The sequence below is a fragment of the Musca autumnalis genome, unplaced genomic scaffold (assembly GCF_047663935.1).
Source record: "Musca autumnalis isolate F117 unplaced genomic scaffold, ASM4766393v1 scaffold_4, whole genome shotgun sequence".
Lineage (NCBI taxonomy): Eukaryota > Metazoa > Arthropoda > Insecta > Diptera > Muscidae > Musca > Musca autumnalis.
Genome location: NW_027411977.1, coordinates 139,573,358 through 139,589,856, shown reverse-complemented (window position 1 = coordinate 139,589,856; position 16,499 = coordinate 139,573,358). Strand labels below are relative to the sequence as shown.

Here is a 16,499-nt window from a genome sequence, read left to right as displayed (position 1 = left end):
ATCAATCAAGAATCGTGGATGTAGCATCACACAATATTTTTTGGGATAAAATGAATGTAGCTTCCTTATCAGTGAAGTTTTCAAATCTCTGTTTCCGCTAAAACGAAGATGCTGCACTAGTTTTTTCTTTGCAATGGAAACCATCCGCAGAAAACGCGATAAAATACGCGATATTTTCAAAAACAATTTTAGGTGATTTTTCTACTTTGGAATTTCTCGTAATTCGCGTTTTAGTAGGTGGATTTTCACGGGGAATGATTAAAAATTAGGCCCGAAAAACATGATTTTTAGAAAAATGTTCGCACAAAATTTTCGTATTTGGATGCAGATTTCTGTGAAGCTGTGAAAGCTACATTCACGACACATATATCAAATAACTCAGAATCGTGAGATCTACAATCCTATATATGATTTTTTGAAAAACCTGTTTGCGGAATGAAATTAGAAGAAAATGTCAAAAAACACTGTAAATCTGGCTTCAAAATGTCAGCATCATTTAATGGTAGAAGCAGTTCAAATTTTGAAAAGTAATACAGTAGTGAGATGATCCTTATTTAGTTTGCTTCTACTTTTACTTTGACAGGAAAATCGAGAGAAGTGTGGTTTACTCACAAATCGAGAGAAAACAAAAAAAGACATGTTGGCTTCAACCCATTTTTACCCATTTTTAACATAAACATAGCCACAGCTTCCACGCAAATTATCTTTTAAGGCCAATATTTTTTGCCACGTCTAAAAACATTTCATTTTATCCAAAAATATTTAATTTGTATAATATACAATCACAAGTCGCGTGTTCTAAAAGGGTAAACCTTGGCTTCAGCTATGTTAAATTTTCAAAAATATTGGTGATATACCAAAACTGTCAGAAAGATTTCAAACATCCAATCATTACAACCGAAACAAATATACCATTCCCCAAAAATCCACCAACACCCTCAAAAAGATCTTTAGTAACACAAAAAAATAAAATACAGACTACAGATAAACACTGTTGTATAGTTGTTATGTCAGCGCGTACAGCTAGGCGTAATAATGCGTATGACTATTACGCATACTATTAGGCCTAGTGCTTAGAACCAGCACACATAACAAATATATGAATCTACCTGTTTTGACGTTCAAGCATATGCTGCACAAAAGTGCATCTCTGCAATCTGAATAAAGAATCATCACATTAATTGTGGTTAACCTAAAGATACCAGACGTCTTTTAATTATTAACATTTAACATGGTGTCAGGAGTGATTTCTGATAATTAAATATCAGATAAAATAAAGAAAAATGTCTTTGGAAGAGAGAAGTGTTGAAGCCGGTTGTTCTAATGGTGGCAAATTGTTTGCGGCCACATTGGCACCAATAAACCTAAAAGCACCAAATTTGGCGAAAGAATGGAACACGTGGCACACTCAGTTTAAGATATTTTTGCGTGCCTCTGATTTGGAATCGCAGCCCAACGAGAGGAAGGTTGCACTATTATTGCATCATTTGGGCAGTAAGTCGTTGGACATTTTCAACTCATTTAATCTTGATGTCGATGTGGTGGAATATGATGATTTAGTCAGCAAAATGCAGTCATATTTTGTTCCACAGAGCAACATAGTGATGGAAAGGCATACATTTTTCACTTACAAGCAACAAGAAGAGCAGACTTTGGATGAGTTTGTAACAGTATTGAAGAACCTTAGCCTGAATTGTGAGTTCAAGGAACTTAGAACGCAACTTGTTCGTGACATTTTTATTTGTGGCCTGAATTCAAAACATTCTTTTATAAGAGAAAGACTCTTAACGGAAGACGGCATCACTTTGGAGAAGGCTGTTATGTTGGCCAAAAACATGGAAACAGCAAGAATAAATTCATCATTGCTTCAAAATGACGACGGTGTTGATGGCTTGGTAAACATTATAAGAAAATGTCCCAAAACTCACCGCGAAAGCAGTATTAATAATTACAATAGCCGATACGAAAATAACAACAACAATCATAACATGGAAAGCAAGAATTGTACGAAGTGCGGGTTGGTACATAAAATGAAATGCCCAGCAGAGGGAATTAAGTGTCATGCTTGCGGTAAAATGAACCATTTTGCAAGAATGTGTGTCAACAAAAAGAAATTTGTGAACCAAATGTTAGCTGATGAGGACACTGATGATGAGGATTTGTTTCTTGGAGCTGTAATTGAGGAGAGCAAAAAGGCTAAAGAATGGAATGTCGAGGTAATGATACAAAATCAAAATGTTATTTGTCAAATTGACACAGGAGCACAGGCTAATGTGATGTCTTTGGAAGCAGCAAAAAATTTAAAAATTATTAATAATTTAAAGAAGTCTAAAGTTAGAATATGTACATTTAGTGGGGAAAAGATACCAGTGCTAGGTAAAATAGACATAGAGGTCACGTATAAAGGTCGGGTCTTTCTTACAACATTCTATATTGTTGATGTACATTGCAAGAACATTATTGGAATTGAAACTGCTATAAATATGAATATAATTAAACAAATTAATAGCTTGTCAATAAATGAATTGATTGAAAAGTATTCGCATGTATTGAATGGTCTTGGTTGTTTGAAAAACAAATGTAATTTAATTGTGAAAGATGACGTGGTTCCGGTGGTAGAACCTCCTCGTCGGATCCCTTTTAAATTACATGACGGTTTAAAAAAAGAATTGGACAGAATGGTCCAGTTAAATGTTATTACTTCGGAAAATGAACCAACAGAGTGGCTGAATTCAGTGGTACTGGTTACAAAACCAAATGGTAGTTTGAGACTTTGCTTAGATCCAAGAAATTTGAACAAGGCAATTCTAAGGCCACATTACCCTTTCCCTAATATTGAGGAATGTAAGGCGAAATTGAACGGTTCGAAATATTTTTCATCTTTGGATGCTAACAGCGGATTCTGGATGATCCCATTGAGTGAAAAGTCATCTAAGCTTTGTACTTTCAATACACCATTTGGTCGCTTTCGATTTTTAAGATTACCTTTTGGAATTAATGCTGCCCCAGAGATTTTTCATGCTGAGATGATAAAACTTTTTGGTGACATACCCGGTGTTATAATATATATTGATGACTTTTTGATATATTCATCCAGCAAAGAAGAACATGCGAAGATCTTGGAAGCTGTTCTAAAAAGAGCTATGGAAGTTGGTTTAAAATTTAATAAAGCGAAATGTCATTTTTTTAAGTCAGAGATAAAGTTTTTGGGACATATTTTTGACGAATCTGGTGTAAGAGCTGACAATGAGAAAATTCAGGCAATACTTCAAATGCCACGTCCAGAAAATGTGAAAGATGTACAAAGATTTCTCGGTATGGTGAATTATTTGGGTGCATTTATTGAAAATCTTTCCCTTAAAAATAAGAATATAAGGGATCTTTTGAAAAACGAAACCCAATGGCATTGGACTACAGTCCATGATACAGAGTTTGATAATCTTAAAAAAGAAATTACATCGATACCAGTTTTAACATATTTTGATCCTAAAAAGGAAATAATTTTGTCAGTTGATGCCTCGAAGTATGCTCTGGGAGCTACAATTTTACATGATAAACATCCTATTGCGTATGCATCTGTCTTCTTAACGGAAACTCAAAAGAATTATGCACAAATAGAAAAGGAATTATTGGCCATTCTTTTTGGGTGCACACGATTTCACCAATATATTTACGGATTTAAGGTAGTCGTAGAGACGGATCATAAACCATTGATTAATCTTTTTAATAAGGCTTTTTATAAGATACCTCCCAGGCTACAGCGATTTATGCTGAGATTGCAATGTTATGACATTTCCGTTATCTACAAACCTGGTAAAAATTTGCAGACACTCTTTCGGGGGCACCCTTAAATAATACTGCTTTGTCTGAGGTAGATAAGGAAATATCATTACATTGCAACTTTATAGCTTCTCATATGGAGACACCGTTTGCCGATATGGACCTTATTAGAAAACATAGTTTAAATGATCAAACAATTTTGAAAGTATTTAATTATATTAAAAATGGTTGGCCTAAAAATCAAAAAGAAGTAGAAATGGATGCAAGGCCATATTTTCGAATTAAAGACGAACTGAGTATCTTAAATGACATTATTTTAAAAAATCACCAAATATTGATTCCAAAAACTCTTCGGAAGCATATTTTGGGAAGAATCCATGAAGGTCACATGGGGGTTGTAAGATGTCAAAATTTAGCTCGACAGTCGGTATACTGGCCCAATATTTATAACGATATTGAAAATGTTGTGTCAAATTGTGAAATTTGTGCCAAATACCAAAATTCTAATACAAAACCAGAATTAATGCCATACGATATAGTGCAAATACCTTGGTATAAAGTTGGTTGTGATCTATTTGATTATCGAGGTAAGACGTACCTCTTGGTTGTTGATTATTATTCCAAATATGTGGAAGTTGAATTACTCAGTAGTGGCTATAGCGCTACACAAGTTATAACAAGATTAAAGTCAATTTTTCTCGTCATGGAATTCCATGCATTTTTGTTTCGGACAATGGTCCACCATATAATTCCAAGGAATTTGGGTTGTTCTGTCGAGATTGGGGAATAGATCACAAAACTTCTAGTCCATATTTGGCACGGTCGAATGGTTTAGCTGAGCGATCAATCCAGACGATTAAAAAACTGTTAACTAAGTCCCAAGAAAGTAACTCAGACCCCTACATAGCCTTGTTGCATTATAGGACAACGCCTAAAGGCAATTTGCCAAGTCCTTCGGAGTTATTAATGTCTCGTTCCTTGCGTACAAAAGTTCCATCAGTCTTAAATAATTTCGAACCAAAGTTGCCTGACAAAAAAGCTTATAATGAAAAAATAAAATTAAACTTGGAAAAATGCTCTCATTATTACAATAGAAAGGCACAGAATTATGGCACCTTACATGAGGGTGATCAAATAATGTTTAAGAAAACTCCCACAAGCTGTTGGTATTCTGGAGAAGTGGTTGAAATATGCAAAGAACCAAGATCGTTTGTAGTGTTGGATCGTAATGGATCTCGATTTAGAAGATCATTAGAACATATAAGGAAAACGCCTGAAAATAATATTGTTGAAAATGTTAATGAAATGGATAACAATGGTAAAAACAATAATACGACAGATACTAGAGATTGTATTGAGGTGGCAGATGAAGAATTTAATCCAAACATTGTAAATAGTGAAAATGCCAATCGATATATGACTAGGAGAGGTAGAATTATAAAACAGCCAAAAAGGCTTAATTTGTAAGTTGAATTTAACTTTGTATTATTTAATATTGAACATAAGAAACATGTAAAAAATTAAAATGTGAATTACATTACTTTGTAAAGGGAGATGTTGTATAGTTGTTATGTCAGCGCGTACAGCTAGGCGTAATAATGCGTATGACTATTACGCATACTATTAGGCCTAGTGCTTAGAACCAGCACACATAACAAATATATGAATCTACCTGTTTTGACGTTCAAGCATATGCTGCACAAAAGTGCATCTCTGCAATCTGAATAAAGAATCATCACATTAATTGTGGTTAACCTAAAGATACCAGACGTCTTTTAATTATTAACATTTAACAAACACAACGTCATATACAAAATTGAATGTGATGGAAATAAGGAAGAAAAATGTGGCATGATGTATGTGGGTACTACAAAAAACAAATTAAAAACTCGATTATCTGCGCATAAATCAGATATAAAACTAAGAGACCAAAATGTGATTCAAAAACCGGCCCTTGCAGACCACTGCAAGACCAACAACCACACGCCAAACTTCGACAAAGTACAAGTACTGCAGACAGAAAACAACTACAACAAAAGACTAACACTAGAGATGTTACACATAAACAACTTAGAAACATCAAAGAGAATAAATTACAAGAGCGATATCGACAATGCAGCTTACTGTTGCCATCTCACACAGAAAAAGTAGATCAATGCAATACTAAAATAACTCAGTGCAATATTTACACTCGACGATGATAGAATAGACTATCATAGCTTTAAGTGAACTTGACACTAGTTATTTAGAAACATTTTTATAATGTAAGCGGTCTGTGTGTTTATTATTTTTGTGTTTGTTTTCTTATTATATCGAGCCCTTCCGGCGAAAAAGATGTAAGCGACATTTTTTCGATTTTCGTTTTTTTCGGAAATCTATGAAAAATATTAGAACACACCATCTCCCAAATTTTTAGAACTCAGCCATGTACCCTTACGAAGTTAGAGCAAAAACAATTTTGATGTAAGCGCCATTTTTGCTTTTTGTGTACATTTGTTTGTGACAGCGAATTGTCGCTTACATCAAATTGCACATTTACATACCATGTCGTTATTCAACTATATTACAAGAAACACGTTTTAATCTTATAATTCTTCGAATAAATACTTGCTATAAAGTTAGTGTGCTTTGTTTTTAAATTGTAGATAAGAAATACTCTAAAAATGATTTGTTTCAAATAATTTTTTTTGATGTAACCGCCACTTCTCAAAGTAAAAGCCTGATTGCGTGACAGCGAAAAAGGTGTAAGCGACACAAACTACCGTTATATTGAAGATATTCCACAATTTTTTTATTTTTTCAGTAAATAGGATTTAATAACAGAACTATACCAAATTTGAATAAACAATTTTGGTTATATCAAAAGTGATTCAATAAAAACCGTCTCCTGTAAAATTAGCTTTTTGTCGCTTACACCTTTTTCGCGGGAAGGGCTAGATATTAAGCCAATGCTGTGATACTAATGGATACATATGTACACTATGTTTACTTTGTAGATATACAGATGCAATGTAAACTATTGCGAAATATTGGTACAAATAAATAAATAAATAAATAACCCTGAATAATGACCTCAAGCTCAAAAAATACTCATCTATTTATTTAAAATAAACATTTATATATCAAAACTTATAGCCACGATATGCTTATATTTTTTCCAAAAATAATATTTGAAAAAAAACTTTATCGTTGTTGATATTAGAACATTTTGAACAAAAAACGTGGCACATCCTCCCCATGTTACCATATACACTTTCATACGGGCAAAGTGTGCCTCAATGTAAGTCCGCCTGGCTGCTTGGTGCGGACGATAACTCTCGAACGGATGAACCGATTTATTCCAAAATTTGGCTTTCGTAATATTTTGTCAAAACTTATTTTAAGTTCGAAGATGGACCTTCAGGTACTTCCCCCACAAAAGTTCGAAAATGTTCGAAAAAATTGTGCGAACGATAACTCTTAAAGTAAACGATTTGGTCCATACTTTGCACATCGTGAAATTTCTATCAGACATAGATGAGGTTCCAATAGGGACTCTATCGGTCCAATCCTTCGGGAACCTCCCGCACAAAATTTCGGAAAAGTTCAGTTTAGGACCTGCTCTCGAATTACTTTGTTTTTGTTGTAACAACTTGTATTTGCTGTCCCCATTACGGCAGTACAAGTTTTATCAGGGGCAAGTCATACTTCCTGAGAAAATACCAAGAAGTTGTTAAGAAAGTCCTATGACATCAAGTGTAGTGCTTGGAGAGCACGATAACTCTCGAACGGATCTGCAGATTGGGTCCAAAATTTGGGCATAGTAATACGTTGTCCAAACTTTGTGTAAGTTCGAAGATGAGCCATATCAGTCCACTCCTTTAGGTACCTCCCCCACAAAAGATCAAAACTTTTCACAAAAATAGTACACACGATAACTCTCGAAGGTAATAACTGATTTGGTCCATACTTTGCACATCGTTATATTTCTAGATCAGGTTCGAAAATCGGTTATATATGTCAACTCCTTCGGTTACCTCTCACACAAAATTTCGGAAAAATTGCAGTTTAAGACCTGCTATCGAATCGCTTTGATCCTTGTTGTAAAATCTTTTGTTCGCTGCTACTACTACGGTACAAGCTTTTTCAGGGGCAAATCCATACTTCCTGAGAAAATATCCTGAAAGCTATAAAAACGCTCGATATTATGTTTTTCGTGGCAAGTCCATGCTATCAGACCAACTGAAATGACTGGTGGGCACAATATCTATCAAAAGGAATAACTCCCAAAATAAGATGGATTTCCAAAATGGACTATGTCGGTCCATTCCTTCAAGTACATTCTCCGCAACACATTTGAGATTCAAACCAAATAAACTTTTTGTCGGCAAATTCCAAAAAGGGTAACAAAATCCATAATCCGTAGGTTCGATATTATCAATTGATGGACGTTTCAATTCACACAGGCTGAGGATACATCTCTGTCGGCAAAGCCGACTGATACTGTTTTACTTGTTAATAGTAAAACTTCTTTAATTTTCTTCTGTGTTGATTGGGCCTGTCAGTTGAAGTAGGCCCACTGTTTATGATACCTACACCACTAACGCTTAAAATTTACGCTGAAAACTTTCAAAACATATATTGTCACCTACGACAATGAAATTTATTTCTAAAATAGGTTGGATTGTTTGGGAAACGACTGATGACAAGAAGATACATTTAAATAGTGATTAACGCCTCTCCAAGAAGGAAATGCTGAATGAAAGAACAACACATGACGGTATTCCCATATACAGACACAGAGATATTTTAAACAATTCGCATAAGAACATTTCTAAGACTTAGTAGATGCATTGTTATTAATCGCCTTATGTTAAAATCGTTATATGTGCTTCTGTAATAAAACATGTGTACCAATAGCGGTTTCCCTTTCTTTTGCTCTATTTTCTTTCCATTTCTATAAAGGATAAACAACAAATACCAAGCATAAATAACATAAATTTACATTTGAAATTTATGACCAATGATAAACTTTCACCCTTCCCAACAAAAACTTTCTCGCCTTGGATATATTGAACTAGAATACAGTAGAGATTAACTTCTCATTCCATTACAAAATTTATTGGTCACATTGGTGGCAATTTGAATTAATTATTCACTAACAAATGTTGTGGTAGAACAATTATTTGGCATAATAAAACAATTTAGAACTTCATTCAACAAATTGGCCACTGCCAAGAGTTGGAGTACATTATTCTCTGCAGCAATTGTAAAGTCATTAAGATAAGAAAATGGCATCGCTGGGACACTTTTCAATGGTCATGAATTAGTTTAGAATATCAGATCGAGTAGTCAGTCTAAATTTATTGGATTTACTAGGGGAATTGTTTCATATCGAAATTGAGATTTGTTGCTATGACTTTTCCTTCCTATGACACTTTCATAAATTCTCTTTGGTTTCTCAATATAATTCTTGTGTGGTTAACTAGGATCTCTTGGTCTGCTGCATAATTTAGTTTTTGGTGCTTTTCTTATCTTTGGGCAAAGATTTATTGCTACTTGGTTGTGAAAATTTAATATTTTTTGGTTTATAGAACATTTTGTTGACCCTTTCTAGCAGAAGGGGTTTTAGAGGAAGGGATGTTCAACATAAAATATATGAAGGGCAGAGAAGGCACTTTATTGTTATTTTATTACTTTTTTAAAATACTGCAGTAGCGTGTAGTCCTTTTGTAATGTTTCAGAATAATAAAGTTTTTCGGTACAATTACGATATTGTAATGGACATTTATGAATCTAATCTATAAATATTTTAGTATATGGTGTTTGTTTAATTGCTTTTTATACCCTCCACCATAGGATGGGGGTATATTAAGTTTGTCACTACGTTTGTAACTACTCGAAATAATCATTGTAGACCCCACAAAGTATATATATTCTTGATCAGCGTGCAATTCTACATCGATATAGCCATGTCCGTCCGTCTGTCCGTCTGTCTGTCTGTCCGTCTGTCCGTCTGTCCGTCTGTGGAAATCACTCTAGCGTCCGAACGGATTGACGTAGTTTGATGAAATTTTGGGAAAATATGTTATATTTATGTAGGACTTTTGGTATTTAAAGCGGGCTATGTAGGTCCACGCTTTCGTATAGCCCCCATACAAAATGACGCGTGACGCGTCGTCGTTTTAAGGAATTTTTAAGATATTTGGCCCATTTTACCACCGAGTTGGTTGTAATTTGGTATTTTGTGTCTCCAGAGGCCAAAAAATATTCCTACCAAAGTTGGGTTATATAGGTCCACGTTTTGGTATAGCCCCCATATAAGGCCCCATATAAAGTACGCGTCATTTTAATATATTTTGAATGTATTAGACCAATTTGACCACAGAATTTGTTGTAATTTGGTATTTTGTGTCTTCAGAGGCCAGAAAACATTCCTACCAAAGTTGGGTTATATAGGTCCACGTTTTGGTATAGTCCCCACATAAGACCCCTTATAAAGTACGCGTCATTTTAATATATTTTGATTGTATTAGACCCATTTGACCAAAGAATCGGTTGTAACTTTGTATTTTGTGTTTCCAGAGGCTAAGAAACATTTCTACCATAACATGTTTATATAGGTCCACGTGTTGATATAGCCCCCATAATACAATATCTCCCGATTTTCGATGTTTTGAACGTTTTAGCCTCATTATCACACCGATATGGCTGAAATTTGGTATTTACTCTTCTTTAGGCGTATAAAACTTTCCCCCAGAAATTTGTAGGTATAGGTCCACGCCATCATATAGCCCCCATAGAACGGTACCTTCCGAATTTCGGTATTTTGAAGGTTGTGGCCACATTAATCCACCGAAATGGCTGAAATTTGTGGTGGAGGGTATAAAAAGTTCGGCCCGACCGAACTTAACGCTTTTCTTACTTGTTGATTATTTTAATGGGTTTACAAACATACGCACAATTTTAAAATAAAACAAGTAAGAAAGTATCAGTCAGTTGAGATATACCGTCAACCTCGGACCTTAAGAAAAGAAGCAAACACAATAGGTATCTTTTTAGTTTTTGGCACAATTTCTCAGAAAGTATGGGTTTTCCCGAAAAAATTTACCGTCTTAACTAGGGTCGCGTGCACAACTTTTTGCCAAAAATTTAAAAACAATCCTCCTTAAAGTGCACTTTTTCGTCGTCGTAACAGACCACACTTAGGCTGATAAACTGCACCTTTCTCAAATTTTGTGTGGGAGGTTCCTGAAGGACGGGACCGATTCCAACCTGATTAATACATGACTAGATGAAATAATACTATGTGCAAAGTTTGAACCAATTAGAAACTCCCTGCGAGTGTTATCTTTAGGATTTGCCATTAAGTTGGTGCTGTCAAGGTTTCTTGGAGCTTTTTGGCCAAGAGGAAAGGAAGTATGGACTTGCTCCAGAAAAAATTGTACCGTCGTAAAGGAGGCGGCAAGGACAACTTGCTGAAAAAAAATTAAAGTTCGAGTTATCGTGTCACCATTATACCGCAAGTTTTGTACTTTTGGGGGTGCCGAGAGGAAAAATATTTGTCTAGCCTTTCACGAAACTAGTTTTTAGTCCTTTTTCCGGAAGTACTACCCATCAAAATAATTCATTGGAAACCCCATCTTTAAACCATTATTTCAACGAAATAATTTGTTATTTTTGGACACTTAAGTAAGTAGGTTAATAACTAGTTAAGAATTTTACTAACAATTTCCTTGGATTAAAGTTAAAAAGTGTTTGGGAGAAGGTACCTAAAGGATTGGACGGGCATAATTTATTTTTGATGTGGATCTTATTTTGGCAGTCATTCATTTTGATATATAATTCCCTTTGGGCCATTTTGTTTGGAAGCATGGCCCAAACTACAAGGAGCATCTTCAGTAACAATTTCCAAAGGATACTCAAACCTACCTTAAATTGAACTTAAAGAAAAATGTCGAACCTGTGTGATTGTGGTTCCCTAAGGAGTGGTCCGATATGGCTAAAACTAATTTTGGGCAAACTGTTACGGAAGGAGTGGATTGATAATTACCAACTTTGAACTTTATCTAAGATTCGCAGAAATATTATGATATACAAAATTTGGACCAACGCAGCGTCCGGTACAAAGTTGTCGTGCGCACCAGCCACTAATTATGGTGGCCTTATGGGCCTTTTTACAGCTTTCTGGACTTTTTCTCAAGAAGTATGGACTTGCCACTTCTACCGTCGTAGTAGGGACCCCAAGAACAATCTGTTGCAAAAAAAAATCATAGCGATTCGAGAGCAGGTCTTAAATAGCACGCGGGCAAACAATGTCCCCATAGATAAAATGGTTCAGTTGTTTGTAAAAAATTATAAATATTACGAAAAAAATAATTTTATTTCACCACTCAGTCTGCTTATTCTAACCTTCGGAGAAGCATAGCTGAGACATACTGGACAGATGCGAATATAATAAACAGCCGCGAATTTTCTTTTTGATTCTGATTTCTGAAATTGATTCTAATTTCTGGATTCGTAGTGCCAGTTTTGGTGTTCCTTGAACATCCATTGCCATGTTCGGCTAGTGGAATACAGTACCAAAAACTACATACATACTTACTTAGTTGGACCTCTACGGAACATTTGTCCTATAAGCTGAACTAAGAAAAGATTTCCTATAAGCCGAACTTAAGAAAGATTTTCAGATATTCGTAGATCCCGTAGATCTTTCGAAAAACACACCAAACAACGCCTTATCTGCTTTTGCAAATACTCAGGCTTCGGTACCATGCATTAGCACGGGTAGTATCAGTGTTTTGTAAAGTGTTATTTTTGTTTGACGAGATGATGCTTTGTTTTTAAACTGAACCAAAGTAACATTTGTTAGCTAGTACTATTCTTCTTTTTATTTTACAACTGATGGTTGTTTGTGCTTATGGCGGAGCCGAGGTAGATGAAGTCTTTAATTACCTCAAAATTATATGAACCAACTTGCACAGTTGGTCCGAGTTGTATGGACAGGTTTCGCGTTGATACTATCAATTTGGTCTTGCCGCCGTTTACTGCCAGACCCATTTTTGCAGATTCTCCCTCAACCTACTTAAAGGTATCAGTTATTTCTCTTACTGATCGACCCGTGATGTCAATATTGTAAGCATAATCAAGTAACATGTGGCTATTGATGTATTTTGCGTCTATTGTTTTGACGTTTGCATCTCGTATCACCACTTACAGCAGTATGTTGACTAAGTCAAACATAAAGCTGTCTCCTTGTCCGAAACCTCTTTTGGTACTAAACTTTTCGGAGAGGTTCTTTTCTATTTTAACATCTTCATCTTACAAAGCCGAGCGAGTTTTTCGGGGATACCAAATTTAGACATGACTTGGAATATGTTTGAATGTGTAGGACTGTCGAAGGCTGCTTTGTAATCGATAAACACTAGGTAAGTGTCGATCTGCATCTCTTGGGTCTTTTATAGGATTTGTCGAAGAGTAAATAACAGGTCAGTTGTGGTTTTGTCAGGTCTAAACCCGCATAGGTATGGACCAATTATTTTATTGACCATAGGCTTTAGTCCTTCGCACAATATCCCTGACACTATTGTAACGTGGTTTTCTCGTCGGCTGGAGTAAGTTCAGTCGAGTCCAGGGTCTCCATAAGGACCCACTAAACCCTACGAAATGAAAAGACTAGTATTCTCCCTTTCCTGTGGGCTATATCGGGAATTTATTGATAAATACTAAATTACAATCTACATGTGGTTTAATGCGATAAGAATGAATTCAATGGGTATATATTTGGATTAATAGTTGGCGTGAGGATTATGCTCGCTGGGGCTTAGCAGCTGAGGAGCTCATACTGAATTAGCGGGTTCTTCTTCGAGGGAAACGGTGTTGTTTGTGCGGGTGTGAATGATCGGAAAGACGAGTTATTCGGTTTTCGACTGTCGATGATCGGGAAGATGATGTAATTGGTGTTCGGCTGCAGATGGTCGGAAAGACGATGTATTCGGTGTTCGGCTGCAGATGATCGAGAAGACGATGTAGTCGGTGTTCGGCTGTTGATGTTTGGGAACGCGATGGGTGTTGATGCTCGGGAATCGGTGTTCGGGAACACGATGAGTACAGCGTTCGGTTATTGACACGATGAATTCGTCGCTCGGGCGTTAGTCTAGGGCTACGATCTAGTTTCTACAATGTACTGATATTACCTAAACAGTAGAACAGGTGATCGAAGGCCCTGTAGAACTGAAAAACCCGAAGGTCCAGTACCGAATGGAACAGATGACTCTAAAGGATTTCTTGGTAGTAGTTATAGTTGGATGCTCAGGTTCTAATCGCCGGATGCGTATTCTTACTGCCAGATGGTCCGAACTAGCTGATGCATACACCTTATCTTTGTGTCGCCCCCGGTTTTAAATAGCTCAGCTGGTAGGCCATAGACTCCTGCTGCCTTATTATTCAGCCGGTTTATTGCTGTCTTTACATAATCTTGGCCCAGCAGTATACATTCAACACCATCATCTGGGGTTGGATCTGTGGTATCTTCGTCGTCTTCGCTAGTATTGGATACCAACAGTTTGGAAAAATGTTCTCTCCATATCCAGAACACACAATCTGTATTAGTTACCAAATTACTTTGCTGGTATCTACAGAAGGATGTACCTGTACCAAAAGCATCGGTTTGTCCCGGTCTACACTAAGAGTAATTTCACTGAAATTTGCACATGAAAGTACAAGAAAATGAAAAATAAAACGGTCTGATTGTTTCATACGAATATGGCAACAAAGCAAAATTGTAGAACACATGAAAGCGTGTACATGGGGGTATAATTAAATTTGTCATTCCGTTTGTAACACATGGAAATATTCATCGGAGACCCTATAAAGTATCAAATCAAGGATATATAGATCAGGGTAAAATTCTAAGTCGATATAACCATGTCCGTTTGTCCTTCTGTTGAAATCAAGATACAGCTCGCAATTTTGAAGATAGAGCTTTGTAATTTGGTATGGAAGTTTCTACTGCTCCTAAGATGTGGTACTTAATCTTCGTTGGGGGTACAAGTCCACGCCTTTATATAGCCCCCATAGAACGGTACCTCCCGATTTTCGGTATTTTGTAGGTTTTGGCCTAAATATTCCACCGAAATAGCTGAAATTTGGTATTTAGTCTTCGTTGTGGGTATAAAACTTTCCCCCGGAAGTTTGTCGGTACAGGCTCTCTCCCATTTTCGGAATTTCGATGGTTGTGGCCACAGTAACCCATCGAAATGGCTGAAATTTGTTATTTAGTGTTTGTTTGGGGTATAAAACTTTCCCCCAGAAAATATTCCACCGGAATGGCTGAAATGTGTTATTTAGTGTTTGTTGGGGGTACACAACTTTCCCCAAGAAATGTTGTCGGTACGGTTCATTTTTAGTCCGAATTGGTTGTATCTGGGCATTTGGAGTTTCTAATTGTACAAAAACTCTCCCACCAACAATTGTGGGCATGGGCTAGATTTTGGTGTTGCCCCCATATAACGGTACCTCTCGATTGCAGGCAATTTAAAGTTTTTATCTACATGTTCAGCATAAATTGGTTAAAAAAATTATTTTCTAAAAAGTTAAAAATAAAAAATAATTTGAAAAAATTAAGTTACAGTATTTTATTTATAAATGCACTTAAAACTAGAAAATAATTTTTCATGATGGAATCCCTCAAATAAAACGCTTGCCGTTTAACATTGTCGCAATTTTTAATTCAAATGCAAGCGTTTCATTTGTGAGATTCCATCATGAAAAATTATTTTCTAGTTTTAAGTGCATTTATAAATAAAACACTGTAACTTAATTATACCCTACACCACTATGTGGGGAGGGTATTATAAGTTGGTTTTGGCCAAAAAGTTTGAAACGCATCGAAATAATGGTCGCAGACCCTTACATACAGTGGCTCCAAGCGAAAGTCGTACACCTAATTATATTTTTATACCCTCTACCATAGGATGGGGGGTATATTAAGTTTGTCACTCCGTTTGTAACTACTCGAAATAATCATTGTAGACCCCACGCACTATATATATTCTTGATCAGCGGAAAATTCAACATCGATATAGCCATGTCCGTCCGTCTTTGGAAATCACTCTAGTGTCCGAACAGATGGAAGTATGTGGATGAAATTTTGGTAAAATCTAATATATGTATGTAGGACTTTTGGTATTGAAAGCGGGCTATCTAGGTCCACGTTTTCGTATAGCTCCCATACAAAGTGACGCGTGACGAGTCGTCGTTTTAAGGAAATTTTAAGATGTTTGTCCCATTTGACCGCCGAATTGGTTACAATTTGGTATTTTGTGTCTCCAGAGGCTAAAAAATATTTCTACCAATTTTTGTTTATATTGTTCCACGTTTTGGTATAGCCCCCATATAACGCCCCATATATAGTACGCGTTATTTTAAGATATTTTGAATGTATTAGTCCCATTTGACCACAGAATCGGTTGTAAGTTTGTATTTTGTGTTTCCAGAGGCTAAGAAATACTTCTACCATCAAATGTTTATATAGGTCCTGGTTTTGATATAGACCCCATAGGATGATATCTCCCGATTTTCGGTATTTTGAAGGTTTTAGCCTCATTATCGCAGCGAAATGCCTGAAATTTGGTATTTAGTCTTCGTTGTGGGTACAAAACTTTCCCCCGGAAATTTGTAGGTATAAATAGGTCCATGCCTTCATATAGCCCCCATAGGACGGTACCTCCCGATTTTCG

General features: G+C 36.0%; 1 protein-coding gene across 1 annotated transcript; it reads left to right on the top strand.

The window, feature by feature from the left end:
• Positions 1-1,283: 1,283 nt before the first annotated feature.
• LOC141403101 (uncharacterized) lies at positions 1,284-2,277 on the top strand. Its single transcript, XM_073985262.1, has 2 exons — positions 1,284-2,216; positions 2,260-2,277. The coding sequence occupies exons 1-2, from the start codon at positions 1,284-1,286 to the stop codon at positions 2,275-2,277; spliced, it is 951 nt and encodes a 316-aa protein (XP_073841363.1).
• The last annotated feature ends 14,222 nt before the right edge of the window (positions 2,278-16,499 follow it).

Coding starts and splice junctions, on each gene's coding strand:
- LOC141403101 (XM_073985262.1), top strand. CDS start 1,284: ATGTCTTTGGAAGAGAGAAGTGTTGAAGCCGGTTGTTCTAATGGTGGC.